This window comes from Rhinatrema bivittatum, chromosome 14, assembly GCF_901001135.1.
Source record: "Rhinatrema bivittatum chromosome 14, aRhiBiv1.1, whole genome shotgun sequence".
Classification (NCBI taxonomy): domain Eukaryota; kingdom Metazoa; phylum Chordata; class Amphibia; order Gymnophiona; family Rhinatrematidae; genus Rhinatrema; species Rhinatrema bivittatum.
In genome coordinates this window covers 82,217,419-82,235,626 of record NC_042628.1, presented here as the reverse complement: position 1 = coordinate 82,235,626, position 18,208 = coordinate 82,217,419, and the positions used below count along the sequence as shown (strand labels likewise).

The window sequence follows — 18,208 nt, the reverse complement described above, 5'->3', positions numbered from 1 at the left end:
TCAAAACATCACCCTCAAAACAAAAAGAGACTACTTTTCAGCTAAGATCCACCAATACATGTACAACCCGAAAGCCCTTTTCAATTATGTTGCCAACCTCACCAAATCCTCTCAGCCCACTATCCCTGAGAATGATGCCTCCACTAAGAGCGAAGAAATCGCCCAGTATTTCCTCACAAAAATCACCAACATCCTCCGCAGATTTCAACACCCTTCTCCATCCACCTCCCCTTCCCCCTCCCTCCAACCTTCCCCCACTTCACCCACCCTCCAAACCCTTGACCTGACTTCCGCTAAAGAAGTGGAATCTATTCTCAGAAAACTTAAACCAGCTTCCCACCCTTCAGACACCATTCCCACAAAATCCCTCCTCTCCATCCCGAACACTATATCCAAACCCATCGCAGACATCATAAACTCCTCCCTCTCTTCAGGCTCTGTCCCAGATGCTCTTAAACAAGCTATTGTCAAGCCCCTCCTAAAAAAACCAACACTAGACCCTAAAGACCCCGCTAACTTCCGCCCTATCTCTAACCTGCCCTTCCTATCCAAAATTATGGAAAAGATTGTAAACATCCAACTTACAGAATATCTAGAAAGCAACAACATTCTGCATCCAGCCCAATACGGCTTCCGTAAATACCTCAATACAGAAACCCTCCTGCTCTCCCTCACGGACCACTTACTCATAGGCATGGACCGAGGCAACTGTTACCTCCTCGCCCTACTCGACATCTCAGCTGCCTTTGATACCATCAACCATAACCTCCTCATCAACCGGCTATCCGAAATAGGCATCTCAGGCCTAGCCCTACTATGGTTTAAATCCTACTTATCTAACAGAAAGTTCTCCGTCAAGATAGGAAACGCCAACTCCACACTCTATCCCTTGTCTCAAGGTGTCCCACAAGGCTCCTCCCTCTCCTCCACCCTTTTCAACATTTATCTCACACCTCTATGTCAGCTCCTCACAGACCTCGGCCTCAAATTCTACCTCTATGCAGATGACGTTCAAATCGTCATTCCCATTCACAACTCTCTCTCAGATGCCCTTGCCTTCTGGAACACATGTCTTGCCAACATCAATGACTTCCTCACCAACATCCACCTCGCTCTAAACTCCTCCAAAACAGAGCTGCTCCTTATCTCTCCTCACCTCCCTCCCAAACCACCGATCTCCAACGATCCAGCTTTCAACGTCATAACACCCCAACCCACAGTAAGAGACCTTGGGGTTATCATAGATCAACAACTCAATCTCAAAAAACAGATCAACTCCATCCTCAAAGAAGGTTTCTTCAAGCTTCACATCCTGAAGAAACTCAGACCCCTCCTCCACTATCATGACTTCCGCACCGTCGTCCAAGCCACCCTTTCCTCAAAGCTGGACTACTGTAATGCCCTCTTCCTTGGCCTACCCTCCTCCACCACCAAGCCCTTACAAATGCTCCAGAATGCCATCGCCAGGGTCATCACCAACTCAAGGAAAGCTGATCACATTACCCCAATACTCAAAGAACTCCACTGGCTCCCCATCGCATCCCGAATTCTCTTCAAAATTCTAACCATAGTGCACAAGTCCATCCACTCGCACAATTCCAATTGGTTGGATGAACCCTTTCGTCCTATACGCACTGAACGACCCACTCGCACTGTCAACAAAGGCACCCTCTCTATTCCCCCTTTGAAAAAAGCCCACCTCTCCTCTACTAGGGACCGTGCACTATCCATTGCAGGCCCTAAACAATGGAACACCCTCCCTACCACTCTCAGGCTAGAGCCATGTTACGCCAAGTTCAGAAAAAAACTTAAAACATGGCTCTTCCGACAAGCTACCCTGATTAAGTACACCGACTTCTGCAAGTATCTTGCCTACGCCTTGTATATTCCTGTAAATAGTCCGTTGCAGTTTTTATTTATTGCTTTAATTCCTCCACCTCCTGCTCTTTGTATACTCCTCCTTGTTCGCCCTCCCTGTTCATTGTAATTTCTACCTTTAAAGTTACATTGTAAACCGGTATGATGTATGCATACTAATACCGGTATATAAAAGTTTTTAAATAAATAAATAAATAAATAAATCGGTTTACAGTGTAACACAAACAAACGCCAGGGCTGTGATTTCTGTGTTGTGTATTCCCACAGGCTGCAGCCCTTGTTAGTAGAGATGCTGGCTTGCATGTGCTGCTTTAAAGGAATATTTCTTAGTACATCTGCTACTCCTCACTGCTTAGTGTCCACATTATTTGTGTATGTTATACAGAAACGAAGACTCTAGAACAAAACTAGGTAATTCAGTATAGTTTAGTCCAGTGGTTCTCAACCTTTTTTTGGCCGGGACACACCTGACAAATGGTTCTCACATGCGTGACACACTGAACATGTGACCATCACGGGGCTAGATATTAACATGCAGTCTGAATCCACAGGAATCCCCTCAAGCCCCCAGCAATGAGTGCAGAGCAGATCTAGGGCATTACCCTGTACAACTCGCCATACAAAAAAAAATATTCTGGTTCTGATGACATCTCAGTAAAAGCAAAGCAAATTCCTTTTACTACCAGGCAAAATAGCCTTCCTTATGAAAAGACAGTAATTTTATCCTATTGAGAAAACACAACAAATAACAATGATACAAACACAACAATTAAGATTGATGCTAGTAAAATACCTTGGTCACACACCCAGAACTGATCTTCACCAAGTACAGAAAAAACACAAATTATAAATATGGAGGCAGAAACTGGAATGGAAAACCAAAAAAGCCCCTCTGCATGCAGTGCAAAGCTGGAGAAATGGAAAGAGAAATATAGCTCCTAACAGACTCTCAGGATTTGCAATAATGCACACAAACTAACCCGCACACAGTTACACCTGCATTATGGAACACACTCAAACAGTAACAACCCTATCTAAGAAATACAACTATTAAACCAGGCCCTAAACACTAATACATTTCCTATTGGGAAAACAGAATAAGCCAAGCTGCTGTAGAGCCCCACACAGAAATAATTGTAAAACTATACTAATAAATGTTACAAAACAGATAAAGGGAGGAGTCAAGATGGCGGCACGCATTGAGCCTTAAATCGGAGCTCTCTGGATTTCTGTTAATTTTTTCCTTTGAAGAGTGCCCGCTAAAAGAAAAGGAAAAGTACGGACTTACCCGTCCGTGTCGACTCCTTCTTCAAGCTCTCAACCAGAGATAACCGGCTTTATGCGCCCTACACTCCAACAGAGGAGAACCGAGGAAGCTGATGTGCACGACAGCATGGGAGAGCCGTTCGTGCCAGCAGGGGAGGTGTCTCCTAGCCCGGAAGAGAGGCAACCGCCTGTGCAGAGAGCTGGCGAGGAGCCAGAGGGGGAGGAACCGGTGGCGATTCAAACCGGCACTGCTCCAGAGAGCCCCTCGCAATTCCTTGAAGGTGTTGACCCGGGACTTTCTACCTCGAGCCCGGTGGAGGAACAGAGAATCGCGGGAACATCTGAGACCAGCGGGAGGCTGGAAGGAGATATGAACGCAGACAATGCCCTCAGGAAGCATTTAATAGCCATACCAACGCGGCCTGCACAGGTGACGTTAGATTATGGCTGGGATGGCCTCTGCAATAAATTCTTTGAGTGACAAAATGGAACAATCTAACTCACAAAGCCTTCAAAAATCCACTGATATACAAAAAGAAGTTGATTTCCTGAAAGGAAAAGTCAGTGGTTTGGAAGAGAAAGGCAACGCGTTTCAGCAGTATAAGATAGCAGCGAGCGATTAAAGACCGTGAGGTCCTATCTAGGCGAATGGAATTTCTTGAAAATAAGTCGACATTTAAACCTCCGCTTGATACATTTTCCTAGAGTAGCAGGGGAGATCCCATACACTAAAGAAATTCTTTTTGGAAAAGCTGGAAATTACCGAAGCAAATTTTCCATCTATTAATTCCTGCTTTTTTCTTCCTTTGCCAAGACAGATGGAAAGTGCCAGTAATGCTCCCTTTGCAGGAAATTTAACAGGATTTTTGGAAGATTCAACCTTAGAAGTGATTAACAGGGGAACACTTCTGGTATCTTTTATTACAACTAAGGATATTGGCTTGGTGATGAAATCATATTTCAGGAAATATCCAATAAATTTTCATGAAGCAGTAGTGAAAATATTCCCAGATTTAGCCCCAGCCACACAAGCCAGGCGTCGAGGTTTTTCAAACCTCAGACAAGAAGCTATTGGGCTGGGCTTTACAGTAAAAATCTTGTTTCCTTGTAAATGTTTCCTTTCAAAGGGTAACGAACGCTTTGTGTTTTTTACGTCAGATCAGTTAAAAGAATTTATAGATGCCAGAAAAATTAACATCTTAACCCAGTAAGATTGATATGGAGTGATACCTTCCATTAGAGTTTATATAGTTATTCTGGTGTTGAACTTCCTTAAAAGATTTCATATCTCCTCTCTACTATATATTCTGCTGGGAGTGGGAACTTATGGTTGAAGATTAACAATGTATACTTATGTGATTACCCTAACTTGTTTATTTGTTTTCAAAATTTTTTCTTTTTTCCTGAAAAGGATTAATGTAGTTAGGAGTAAAGATTTCGCTTATGTCATTAAGAACCCATTGAATTTCTTTATAAGCAAATAATATTTTGTTTATGAATTGAAAATATATAAATAAAGAATTAAAAAAAAATGTTACAAAACAGCTGCTGAACAGAATATCCAACAATTAAAAACATAAAAATTATTAAAACATGTCCAAATATCAATAAAATATTTCAAAACAGCAGATATCGCATAATACCCAATAATTAAAATGGCAGTCAATCAAGAAAAATGAACTTAAAACGCCACCTTTACTCACCCTCTCCAGCAACTATCCTACTCCTTTCCCTTCCAGGCCAATAGCACTCACCAGAAGCAGCAAGGGCTGCTGAAGCTCTGTCCTCATAGTCCTCTTCCTTAGCACCCACAACCAGTCACTCACACACCTACACACACCCCCCCCAATTAGACCCCATGACCAGTCTCGGTCTCTCTCACACCAGTCATTTTCCTGACCAGTCTCTCTCTCTCACATACGCACACTAATCATCTTCCTGACCAGTATCTCTCTCACATACGCACACTACTCATCTTCCTGACCAGTCTCTCTCTCACATACGCACACTAATCATCTTCCTGACCAGTATCTCTCTCACATACGCACACTAATCATCTTCCTGACCAGTCTCTCTCTCACATACGCACACTAATCATCTTCCTGACCAGGCTCTCTCTCTCTCGCACAGAAACACATCACCTCCCTGACAAGTCTCTCTCAATCACACTCATGCTCTCTTATATACAAGCTTTCGATCACACACAAATGCTCTCGCACCCATTTACACCAGCTCTCACCCAGGCTTCCATTCATACCGACACACACACAAGCTCTCACCCAAGCACCCATTCACACCAGCTCTCACCTGGCACCCATTCACACCCACACACACATGCTCTCACCCATTCACACCCACACACACACACAAGCTCTCACCCATGCATCCATTCACACACATACACACACACACACAAGCTCTCACCCATGCATCCATTCACACCCACAGACACAAGCTCTCACCCAGGCACTCATTCACACACAGTCACACCAGCTCTCACCAAAACCTTCTTCTTCCTTCACTGCAGGGACGGGCTCCAGTTCAACCATGGCTTTACTCCAGCGGCCTTCTTTTTTCACTGCCATGGGAATGGGCTCCTGTGGTGGCCTCGGTCGGGGTCGGGTTTCCTCTTCACCCACGGGGATGGGCTCTAGTGGCGGCCTTGCTTCGTCAGAGTTCAACACTGCTATTCCTCCCACTCCACCCCCGGGCTATGCGATGATTTCTTCACCGGCCAATCAAAGGCTTCCTCCCTTCTTCCTACTCCGACTGGCAGGTAGAAGGGAGGAGGCTTCCGATTGGCCTGCGCGGGGCAGGCAGAATGAAGGAGGCTTCCCATTGGGCAGTGGGGGTAGGAGGAAAGGAGGCTTCCAATTGGCCCATGGGGGCTAGAAAAAGGGAGAAGGAAAGTTCAACGGGGCAGTGGGACACCGGGGACACACCTGCTGGTGTTTGGCGACACACCGGTTGAGATGCGCTGGTTTAGTCAGATAGTAGTACCGATACCCATATAGCCATGCCCGCAGTGCGATGGGTAGAACTAGAGATGTACCCTCAGTGCACTTAGCAACACTACAGATGCACTGGTGACACTTCTTGGATAATATGAGGTACTGCACCTGTGGATTTTATAGAAAGGAATATTTGTGTGTTATTTAAAGCCAGAACAGAGGCTGTATGAGTGATCAAATATGGGTAAAATCAAGGCTAATGGGTGGATAATGGAGCATTTCTGGCCTGCCCAGCTGCAAGGTACTGAATCCCTGCTGCCTCTTTTCTCTCTGTGCAGAACCCGAATGATCTCATTTCCAAGCATTTTACCCCTGTAAACTAGCTGAACACTGATTTTTCTCAACTCCTGCTATTTTTTGGTATATAAGAAATTTTGAATAGAAAAAATAGCAGGAATTGAGGGAAATCTAGGTTTATAGTAAAACATTCACAATAAATCATAAAACAGGCTATGAAAAGAACCATTTTCCGAGTTGTTATCATAGCGATGCTGGTAGCTTCACTTCCACCGCTGCTCAATAGCAGCCAAAAAGCGCCAGCGAGGATGAAAGAGGAGGGCACTGCAGTCCCGGCTGAAGAAAGCGAGGGGGGGGGGGAGGTAGTGGAGGGGTCATTAGACCAGGAGCGAGCATGGGGTGGGGAGGAGGAAGCTGGGCCTAGCCAGATACGGGGAGTTTGTCCCCACTGAATATTCGGGACAACTTGTCCAATCACCGTTTTACAAAATATTGGCCTGAAGAGGGTTTTTGCTTTCTGGAGAATCCTTGAACAATAGCACACGCCCCTCTCCCCTTCTCCATCCATTGCTAGATGCTTTTCATCTGCCCTCTTTCTCTCAACAGGTTGTTCACCTCCCATTCATTCGATGCTATTGGGGACAACGCCTTCATGGGACTTTCTAATTTGGAGTATCTGTAAGTGAGCACCCCTGAATCTCAAACATCCTAAAGGATATTTTAAGATCTGTATTCCTCAGTGCTCTTTTATTTTTACATTCTGCTTGTTCATCAATATTAAGAATGCGGGCAGTGAGAGGGGGATGGCTGTAGGTCGGGGCAGACTTCAGCTTTATGTTAGGGCGTATAGGATGAAGTTGTAGAGCTCAGCCAGGAAGCAATATAAGGGCTTTTTACTATTTATTTATTTAGAGATTTTATTTATTTATTTATTTATTTATTTATTTATTTAATTTATTTATTTAGAGATTTTTTTACTAGAAGAAACTTTATAATTTCAGATTTATTGAAAACAACAAGATGAAATCTATCTCCAGAAATGCATTCCAGGGGCTGAAGTCTTTGATTCACATGTAAGTAGAGGATAAACTTTGGCAAACCTTGCTTGGGGTCATTAGCACTTTTATAATTTCTGGAAGAATCACCCTAAATTTCTTGGAAGGTGGAAGCAGTGGGTATTGCATTGCTAGGATGTTTCTCATTGTTACTAAATGAGGAATGGAAGAGGAGAGTTTCTTAGCTCCTGCGGTTTATTGTCTCACTAAAGATTTCATTGTTATGATCTAGGTCACTGTCTTTTACCATCAACACCCCAAACTATTTTATGAATTTTTCCTGCAAACTATGTCCCAGGGTAGCGTTAAATGTCTCTACCTCCTGTGATCCCATGAATTGGGGAGGACTTTACTTCTCCCTGGTAAAGCTACATCTTCTCTCTTTCCGTTTCAGGAGCCTGGCTAATAACAATCTCCAGGGACTCCCAAGGGGCTTGTTCCGAGGTCTGGATGCACTCACCAACGTGTAAGACTTCAGTAATGCCAAATTCAAAATAAATGTCTCACCAGTGCAGGTGGGACTCAAATACATCGGATTCCCTCATGCTGTCACAAAATGATCAGCCCTTTCCAGCCACGGTCAGAACCTAGGGTCATACATGTTGACCCCTAAATTAACTCTCTGCACCACATTAGCACATTGATGGGGCAATTTCCACATAGCTGCAAAATGTGCAGATACTTTTACTTTTGCTTTGCTCCCTTCAAAAATTTCCTGGGGAAAAAGTCACCCCAGAGCTTTGTAGCAGCTTTTCTGCCAGTACTTTTCCCATTCTGCATGCTATTGCCTCTGGCTGTACATGCATTGTTCATCCCTGGCAAAGGCTAGGCAATTATGTAAATAACTTCTGCAAATTGCTCTGCCTAAACTGAAAAAAAGTCAATTGGCCTTGTTATCTTACAATGCATTCAAACGTGGTTTGAAACTGGTTTCAGTTTCTTCCTATGGAAAATCCTGCATAGTGGGAATTTCAGTTATGAGCTGTAGAGAAATGCTTTGCTATCAGGGGTTTGGTGCGGGTACGGAGGGTTCCTCTGGACACCTCACAGAAGTTCCTATCAGGTTGTAGGAATGGATGCTATGGCCCTTTAGTGCTGAAGCCTCCTACGCTAGTGAGGTGAACATCTTTTTAAGTTCCAGGACTGGAATGTGCTAAGCATCTAGAGTCATTGGCTTGGTGCATGCTGACATCAACAAGACTTTCTTCCTCCTGCATGCTGGGAAAACTGAATCCATAGGTTTGACATCAGCAATATTTAATATATATTTTTTTAACTTTCATAAATTTTTTATAACATTTACAGAAAATAGAAACAATTACCGCATTATGCTGTCCACCAGACTAAATAACCTAATTTACCTGTGATTTATCCAACAAGAAAGTTTCCAAATAAAGAGGATCAGTAAAAAGAAATTTATTTAGCTAATAAACTATCTCACACTTGCAGGGAAACTTCAGGATGAAGGAAACACTCAGATCCAAAACTCGTTTAAGCAGCAAAAAAATTCTTCCTTCTAACCTGAGTCTCCCTGGAAATGTCAGAAAACACCAGAATTTTCTGATTGCAAAATGTTATTCTTAAACTAGACAAGACTGGAATCTTCTTTACTTCAATGAATTCCTCAGCCATGTTCTTACTGTGTAAGAGTGATGGCTAAACTTACAGAATTGGACCACGAATATGAAGTCCTAGAATCTCATGTTTTATCTTACTCAGCAGTTATTAATAAATTACAGTCTAATGCTGCTGCTATAATCAACGATAGCGTGAATATTCATTCTAAGCAAGAACTCCTTGAAAATAAACTGAGATCAAAAACTCTTTATCTTGTGAATTTTCCCAAGACAAGGTTACTGTCTGGTTTATAGTTGTTCAAAAAATGTGTTGTTGAGATCTTGCAATTTTCTCCTGAAAAAGTTTTTCTGTTGTCCAACTGCTCATAATCGGAGGTTACACGTGTAGCCGAGCCCTGCGTGCAGACCACGCCCCACCCCTTTCCCTTGGCCTGGCACGTCTATGCATACGGAGGTTAGGTGGGCGGCCAGGCCCTCGCTGCACGCAGGGCTCGGCCACACGTGTAACCTCCGATTATGAGCAGTTGGACAACAGAAAATCTTTTTCAGGAGAAAATTGCAAGATCTCAACAAAACATTTTTTGAACAACTATAAACCAGACAGTAACCTTGTCTTGGGAAAATTCACAAGATAAAGAGTTTTTGATCTCAGTTTATTTTCAAGGAGTTCTTGCTTAGAATGAATATTCACGCGATCGTTGATTATAGCAGCAGCATTAGACTGTGATTTATCAATAACTGCTGAGTAAGATAAAACATGAGATTCTAGGACTTCATATTCGTGGTCCAATTCTGTAAGTTTAGCCATCACTCCTACACAGTAAGAACATGGCTGAGGAGCTGATTGAAGTAAAGAAGATTCCAGTCCATATGTCATGAAAAGATATGTCATGGGAAGAAATATCTGCAGGTTCAGATAGTGTCTCACTCTCTTCATTGGTTTCAGAAGAGGGAATAGGGACTTGGCTAGAAGCAAGTTTTTGTTTCAATCAAGGGATTCCTGGGAGAAGCCACTCTCGAGTGAGTTGGATCAACAATAGCTCCACTTGCTAAAGCCCCTAACATTTCTTCGAGGTAAACAAAATTGGTAACGGAGAGCTCTCCATCCATATTCGAGTGAATACGGGAAAACACTAGAGGAGGGCGAGTGTCTGGAATTAAGGAGATAGCAATGGATTCAGAGAGGGAATCTGGCTGAGCAGGTGCATTTAAATGTTGAATATGCAAGTCCATTGGCCTATTTACCAGAGTAGATGTAATCGGTAGGGGTCTGCATTAGTTTCCTACATATTAGTAATCCGCAACGTATAGGGCCATATTCGTTGTATTCGTGGGGAAGCGAAATGTATCGCGATTCCCCACGAATACAACAAATCTTCGCCGAATTATTCAGCTGTCTAAAGGAGCGAATTTAAACAACCCCCCCACCCTCCTGACCCCCCCAAGACTTACCAAAACTCCCTGGAGGTCCAGCGGGGGGTCCGGGAGGCATCCCCTGCACTCACGCCCTCGGCTGCCGGTATTCAAAATGGCGCCGATAGCCTTTGACCTTACTATGTCACAGGGGCTATCAGTGCTATTGGTCAGCCCCTGTCACATGGTAGGAGCAATGGATGGCCGGTGCCATTTTGAATACCGGCAACCGAGGGCGTGAGTGCAGGTGGCGGCTCCCGGACCCCCCGTTGGACCACCAGGGAGTTTTGGTAAGTCTTGGGGGGGTCAGGAGGGTTGAAGTTAATTCAATTTTAGCCAGGAAATGAATAAGAATTAACGCATGAACATATCGGGGGCTCCCCTTGCCGAATGCAATTTATCTGCCCCCGACAAATACGAATCCCGAATGCAACATATGGCGTCCCTCTGCATATCCCTAGTAATCGGGGAGATGAGTTTTCCCTTTCTTTTCTTTCCCATGTCCTCTGGATAAGTTGGAGCACAGGGGTGTGCTGGCAGCAGTGCCCCTCTAGGCCGCCACTTTTAAAGAGGTCCCTGGCGCCGTTGATGATATCAGCGCCTGTGATATTTAAAATATTTATATAATACCATCAGCATATGTAGCACTGTGCAACATAACGGTCTCCCCCTTTCTGGTGATATCATATTGGCAGCACAGCTGTCTGTCTGTATCTGTTTAAGGGCCTGAGCTACTAAGGCTTTTCTTCCATTCTGTGCTGAGTAAATCAGGCCCTGAGTTTGTGTCATGTTTGATTTACGTATGTTTACATTGTATCCCACGCCAAACTTTTGGGAGGGTTGGGTAACAAATATTTTAAATAAATAAAAAAATAAAGTAAATCACACAGAGCCCTTCTCATTCTAAGTTCAGATTTAGCTGGGCAAACATTTATCTGGCTTATTTTTTACCTGGCTAAAATGTCGGGGATGGGGCAGAGTCAGCTATCCAGCTAACCTAATCAGATAAATGCCAATATCCAGTATTATTTAGCTAAGTTTGGCAAATAACCTTAGGTTTCCATGGAGCAGTCCTAAAATTACTGAATGTACTAACTTTGAAGTAGCTTTGCATATTCAGTAACTTGGCTGTGCTACTAAATATCCAAACAACCCCTGGATTCATCATTCCGCTATAAATATATGAGCTGTGATGAAAAAGGAGGCAGGGGAGGCGATCGTGAGCAGGCTGGTGCATCGTGGCGGTGTGTTTTCATCTGCAGCACTTGTGGCCCCTGTAACACTAATGAAATAGCTGTAGCTACTTCCAGCACTACTGCGGGCAAAAATGTGCAACAGCCCGCAGCACTACAGGTCCCTAATTTTCCTAAACCCCACCCAAACTCCTCCCCTTTCCCTAATTTATATTTTTAACTCACAATGCGGCAGTTATCGCGGGTGTTAGGGTGATAACGGGCCATCACGATTTGAAAAATGACCCTCTGATTTAGCTAGATAACTTCATCCAGCCAGTGGCCGAATATCAGACCCATAGTCAATGGGTCACTGTAGAGCTTACAGTAAGTTTGAAGGCAGGAAGAGTAGTGATTTATGGTGAGTGAGGGAAGTGGAATGAGCTTTTTAAACCTAGGGGCTTGGGATAACTTGGCACTGAAAGGCCTTTTTTGTGTTGCAGGGACCTGCGTGGTAACATCTTCCATTGTGATTGCAGACTGAAGTGGCTGGTAGAATGGCTAGGCACCACCAATGCCACGGTGGAGCCCATCTATTGTGAGAGCCCACCAGAGTACAGTGGGCGCAAGATCAATGACCTAAAACCCAAGGACTTTGATTGCATCGCCACAGGTAGAGTCACGATAATTCTCAGGAAGCAGACACAGAGTTAGCATTCCTTGACAAGGAGGGACATGGAATTATTATTTCTTTATCAGACTTTATATACCATCTGTAAAACAGTTTTTATCCATGCATGGTATGGTATGCTATGCTGTTATGTTACCTTATTTTGTACTTATAGACCATCTTCCTTGTACCAAGGACAACCCAAAGTCCTATACAATGACTAAAAGTACAGAGGCCAATATTCAAAGCCATTTAATCACATAACTTACAAATTATCAGGCTACTTATCTAATTAACGTTTACCTAAATAAGTCATTATCCAGCTAAAAATAAGCTAAATAAGTAAGAAGCGTTTTGGGGCATTACAGGGCGGTGGTTGAGCTAGCCGAATAACTTATCTAACTCAGATATCAGGAGCTAGCTGAATAAGTTTCTTAATTCTAAACTTGTCTAAAGTTATCTGGCCAAGTTAAAAAAAACAAAAATAAAAAACAGTGCGGGCCTTGCTGCCAGAATCACTGCCCCCCTTCCTCACCCATGCCAATCATGGACCCTGCCAATGTGAGTATCCCCCACCTTTCAAACCCCTCTTTCATTCAGAAAGAGGGAAGGGATCTGGGCTGACCTCCCACTCCTTTTGCCTGCTCGATCTCACTTACTTCTGCCTTCCTCTCTTCCCTCATCCCTGGACCCCAACCCTCCCAGTATCTTTGGAAATCCATATTTTCAACTGGGATCACAGTAGGTTGCTACACTGCTCCTGACCTGATGCTTTGTGTACAATAGGGATGCACACCCTGACCAAAAATTAGAAGGAACATTACTCCCAGTTTAGGTGCCACCAAACACAGCCTAATATCTTGTCCATGGAGAAGAATGGTCAGCTGAACAAGGCAGGTAATGCTGCCCCTCTACAGTTCTCTGGTGAGGCCTCGTTTGTGTGCACATATGGAGACCGCACATTCAAAAGGATGTTAACTGCTTGGAGTCAGTCCAGAGGGTGACTATTAAAATGATCTAAACCAGGAGAATTTACTTATAGATCTAAACATGAATACCCTAGAGGAAAGGCAAGATAGAGGAGATATTTAAATATCTCAAAGGTTTCCATGCACAGGAGGCGAGCTTCTTTCACTGGAAAGGAGGATCTGGAACGAGGGGTCATGGGATGAGGGTGAAAGGCAGTGGATGCATGGAATGGACTCCCAGTGGAGGCAAAAATAGTATCTGAATTTAAGAAAGCATGTTGATTTTATTTGTTGTTTTATGGTTTTATATTTGAATTTTATTACTGTACACTGTTTTGAGCGATTTATTTTAAATCAGGAAAGTGATGTATAAATTGTATTAAATAAAGTAAATAGAGGGGATCTCTGAGGGAGTGATGGGAATTGTGAGGGCTGACTAGATGGGACATATAGTCTTTTTCTGCCTTCATGTTTCTATGTAACCCTACGAGGAAGCTGCAAGCATTCCAAAGGCTCTAGCTTATACATTTGAAAAATGACTGTCATACTCAACATATCCTGCCTTAAGAATGAGTCTTTCCTGCCATAGGGGCCGATGGGATATTATTCATGGAAAGCGGGCACCATGCAATACACAAATTAGCAAGGAGGCGCTAGGGTCACTAGCGCGCTCTTAGTGCCTCCTTGCTAATGCAACCCCGCGGTTACCGGCGGTCTGTCGCTTATGAAAACCGATGCCGAGTTTATCGGTGACTGTTTTCATGACTGCAGCCGGCCGGTTATGAAAACTGACGGCGAGCATATCAGCGTCGGTCTTCAAAGCGGCCGGCAGAGATTTTTTTTTTTACTTTAAAAAAGTACAGAAAAGCAGTTTTTTCTGTTTTTCTGTACTTTTTTCCAGTGCGCTCAGCTATTAACACCTGCTCTGTCTGAGATGCACATTTATTTTTTTTGTATTTGAAGTGAATGAGTAATAGCCTCACTCATATGCATTTGCATGTGATGAGCTCTAACTCATTCACTCCGCGTCGGACGCGCGTTAAATAGGCGTTAATCCCCTTATTGCATTAGGGGGTGGATTAGTGCCTATTTAACCCGTGTCCGAAGGCGCACGGTATTGCATCGGCTGCCCAGCTCACTTCCACCCGAGAACGGGCTTTCTCCATCGCAGGTCCTACACTATGGAACCCGATGCCACCAGACCTACGCCTGGAACACTGCCCAAACACCTTTAAAAAAAAGTTAAAAACCTGGTTATTCAAACAAGCTTACTCTGAACCCCTTCCTTGTCTCTTCCGACCTCCCAGTCTCCATTACTCCGGTCTCCATAACCACAACTATTTATCCCTTTCACTACCTAGCTTACCTATAGCCATCCCTGGTAAACCCCAACTATGTTTCATTGTCACTTCAATCTGCTTCAACAGCTAATGCCTTTGACTGTCGTACAGTTGTGTAAATATATTATGTAATATAGTTGCTATCGCAACAAAGTCTTAATGTTTTTGTTCCTGTATACTTCCTGCTCACACTTTGTCTTGGCCCCTTAGACCATTCCGCTCTCTCATCCAGTTCCTTATGATTCCCTGTTAATTGTAACTTTTTTACTCTTCCTTTCTTTTAGTTTTTGACTCCCCAGTTGTATGTGAACCGATGTGATATTCATTTGAATGTCGGTATATAAAAGTTATAAATAAATAAATAAATAGTGCACACAAAACAAACTTAGGCCTAGATTCATCATTCCTGCGGTAAAGCTGGCAGGGATACGAAAAAAGGGGCAGGGTGCTAGTGTGCACCCGGCCGCATCATGGCGGTGCGGTCGAGCTGCACACTATCACCCCCATAACATCACACTAAAAGGTGGTGCTATTTCCTGTGCTATAATCTTTTGGACATTATCACCGGCAGTAGCACCACCCCATTTCCCTAAACCCCTCCCAAACTCCTCCCTAACTCAAACCTCTCCCCTAATTTTAATTCTTCCGCCGCGATAGGCCCATTATCCCATGCAATAACGCTTAATGCACCTTAGAAAATGACCTTATTATCTGGGAAAACTCCAGGTGCTTAGCAAAATTAGGTTTAACATGAGAAAACGTGCCATACTGGATCAGACCAAAGGTCCATCGAGCCCAATATCCTGTCTCTAACAGTAGCCAATCCAGGTCACAAGTACCTAGCAGGATCCTAAGGGATAGATCCATTCCTTCTTGCTCATAACCAGGCATAAGCAGTAAGATGTGTTTAGTAACTACTTCCTAGAAGTAACAGGGGCAATATTCAGCTGCTGGATGGCTTGCAAAGTTATCCAGATAATTGTCTGACCTTGTCAGGATATTCAGTGGTTTGGCACCACTTTATCCAGCTAACTCTAGGGATGCACTATGGCATGAGCATATTTAGCTGAATATGTTTTCTGGTTAACTCTGAATATCAGACTTAGCTGGATAACTTTTCTTACTATCTTAACTTCACCCTAGAATGTCCCCTCAAATGCCCCTAAGGTATCCAGGTAAAATTTAGGTAAAATATGGACCCCTCTGTGTGTGAAATGGTAATGCATAACTATCTGTGTTCTTACTCAGAGCTAGTCCTGTACCAGTCCCTGCCTTACCAGTCCCTGTCCATCAGTGCCTTTGCATACTTAAAGGATCAGTATGTGATCATCGCACAGCCTTTCACAGGGAAGTGCAGTGTCCTGGAATGGGATCATGTGGAAGCCGTGTTTCGCAGCTATGACAACATCACTGGTAAGAGAAGGCCTTTCTGTGCTAGCCAGAAAGCTCTTAACCATGTTTCTTCTAGCTCTCCTTCACATCCCTTAAAGAGGCATCAGGGACAGACTGTGCTCCACCATTCTTTGGAAGATAAATAGATATGCAAATATGTATATAAAAATCTGTAAATAAATAAAATAAATATGTAAGACGTTAAACACAGTCACAGTATGGACAGCAAATTTAGGACCAGGTTTATTAAGGCTTTTCTCTCATTTTGTATCTATGGGAAAAACCCTTAGTGAATCAGGTACTTCGTTAGATAACCTTATCTGGATAACTTTAGAGGTATATTCAATAGTGCAGCTGGACCAAGACCAAGTTATGCAGCTAACTTTCAATATCGGAATTAGCAGGATAACTTGTTTGACTAATGTAACTCCTCCCCAAAACACCCCTGGAATGCCCCTACTTTTTCCAGATAAGTGCTGAAATATTCATAACTAGTGAGTTATCCAGCTAAATGCCTCTGAATATGGACCTCTAAATGCACTCTTTAGAACAGACACAAAAGTTAGGAATTTAACGACTAAATTATCTTTATTTACTTTTTCTTCCATCAACTTTTCTCCAACTCTTTTCCTCATCTTTCCTATTATTTGCTTCTTCTCATCATATCTTTTCTTACCTTCTCCATTTTTCTCATCTTACTTTCTTTTTATTTTTCCCACTTTCTTCTCCCCTCCTTTTCTTTTTACTTTTCTCCTCTCAACACGCTCCACCACTTTTTACCTTTGCTATTCTACTACTCCTTGTCCTCATTTCTCATTGTCATATCTTCTCTTTTTCTACTTCTTTCTGCCCATCCTTTTCTCCTACTGTTTCCTTCCTCTTTCTCTCCTCTACTAGGAGCGGCCATGGTGGTCTGCAAACCCATAGTGATTGAGGACCAGCTGTTCATGGTTATTGCACAGCTGTTTGGTGGATCCTTCATTTACAAGAGGGACAATTTAGTCAACAAGTTCATAAAAATTCAGGACATTGAGACCCTAAAGATCCGCAAGCCCAATGATATTGAGACCTTTCATGTAGATGGAGAATGGTATTTCATTGTTGCAGACAGCTCCAAGGCAGGGTTCACTACCATCTACAAATGGAATGGCCATGGCTTCTACTCCCACCAGTCCTTGCACCCCTGGTACCGTGACACTGATGTGGAATACCTTGAAATAGCAAACAAACCTCACCTCATCCTGTCCAGCAGTTCCCAACGTCCTGTTATATACCAGTGGACAAAAGCAACCAAGGAATTTGTTCGCCGCACAGACATTCCAGAAATGGAAGATGTCTATGCTGTGAAGCACTTCAAGATCAAGGAGGAGGTCTTTGTCTGTCTTACAAGATTCATTGGTGACTCCAAGATAATGAAATGGGAAGGTTCCATGTTCCGAGATGTTCAGAGAATGCCATCGCGTGGCTCGTTGGTCTTTCAGCCTCTCAACATCAATGGCTACCGCTACACTGTCCTGGGCAATGACTATTCTTTCACCCAAGTCTACCGTTATGATGGAGGAAAGGACAAGTTCATTAAATTTCAGGAGCTCAACATCCAGGCACCAAGGGCCTTCACACACCTAGCTGTGGACAACAAAGACTTTGTTTTTGCTTCAAGTTTTAAAGGGATCACGCAGATCTATAAACATGTCATCGTTGATCTGAGTGCATGATGAAGTAAGAGGAAAGATGTCCAAGAACCCAGGGAGAAAAAAGGGTTCCCATTCAGGACAATAAACAAGGGAAATATTTACTAGTTGATAGAGTTCCCATGCTAGCTGAAGAATCCCATTGTGCTCCAGCTTATCGTTTACCTGGCTGTCCTTGGGATTAAAACACCTGCAACCCTCTGGTTTCAAGAGAGGGAATGAGAGCTGAGTTAAATGCGTTATCTCTTTCAGCTTGGTTGCTGGTGTCCTGTCTTTTACTGTTTCTTTTTACTTCTGTTATGTCACAATGCAAGCAAATCTGCCTATTCCTGAATTGGAAGTGATGTTTTTGTATATTCAGGATGTGGCTATCACCAAGGGATCACCAGTTATCTTTCTTTCTTCTTTCACTCCAATACTTTCTCTCCTTTAGGTGTTGCTAAATTAATGAAAGCTTGCTCCCAGACAGTCTTATCCCAGGATAAATGTTCACTTCATAGTAGGTGGCTAGTGAACAGGGACTGCAAAGCAATTACAG

The 18,208-nt window shown here is 43.3% G+C and overlaps 1 protein-coding gene across 2 annotated transcripts in view; it reads left to right on the top strand.

The window, feature by feature from the left end:
• LGI4 (leucine rich repeat LGI family member 4) overlaps nucleotides 1–17,926 on the top strand; it is a 44,463-nt gene extending 26,537 nt beyond the window's left edge. For both annotated transcript variants that reach the window (XM_029577152.1, XM_029577151.1), the window contains exons 4-9: nucleotides 6,999–7,070; nucleotides 7,394–7,465; nucleotides 7,842–7,913; nucleotides 12,113–12,282; nucleotides 15,836–16,000; nucleotides 16,877–17,926. In XM_029577152.1, coding sequence (XP_029433012.1) covers nucleotides 6,999–7,070; nucleotides 7,394–7,465; nucleotides 7,842–7,913; nucleotides 12,113–12,282; nucleotides 15,836–16,000; nucleotides 16,877–17,694 — 1,369 coding nt within the window. In that variant the 3' untranslated portion in view covers nucleotides 17,695–17,926. The remainder of the gene's footprint in view (nucleotides 1–6,998; nucleotides 7,071–7,393; nucleotides 7,466–7,841; nucleotides 7,914–12,112; nucleotides 12,283–15,835; nucleotides 16,001–16,876) is intronic.
• Nucleotides 17,927–18,208: the final 282 nt, after the last annotated feature.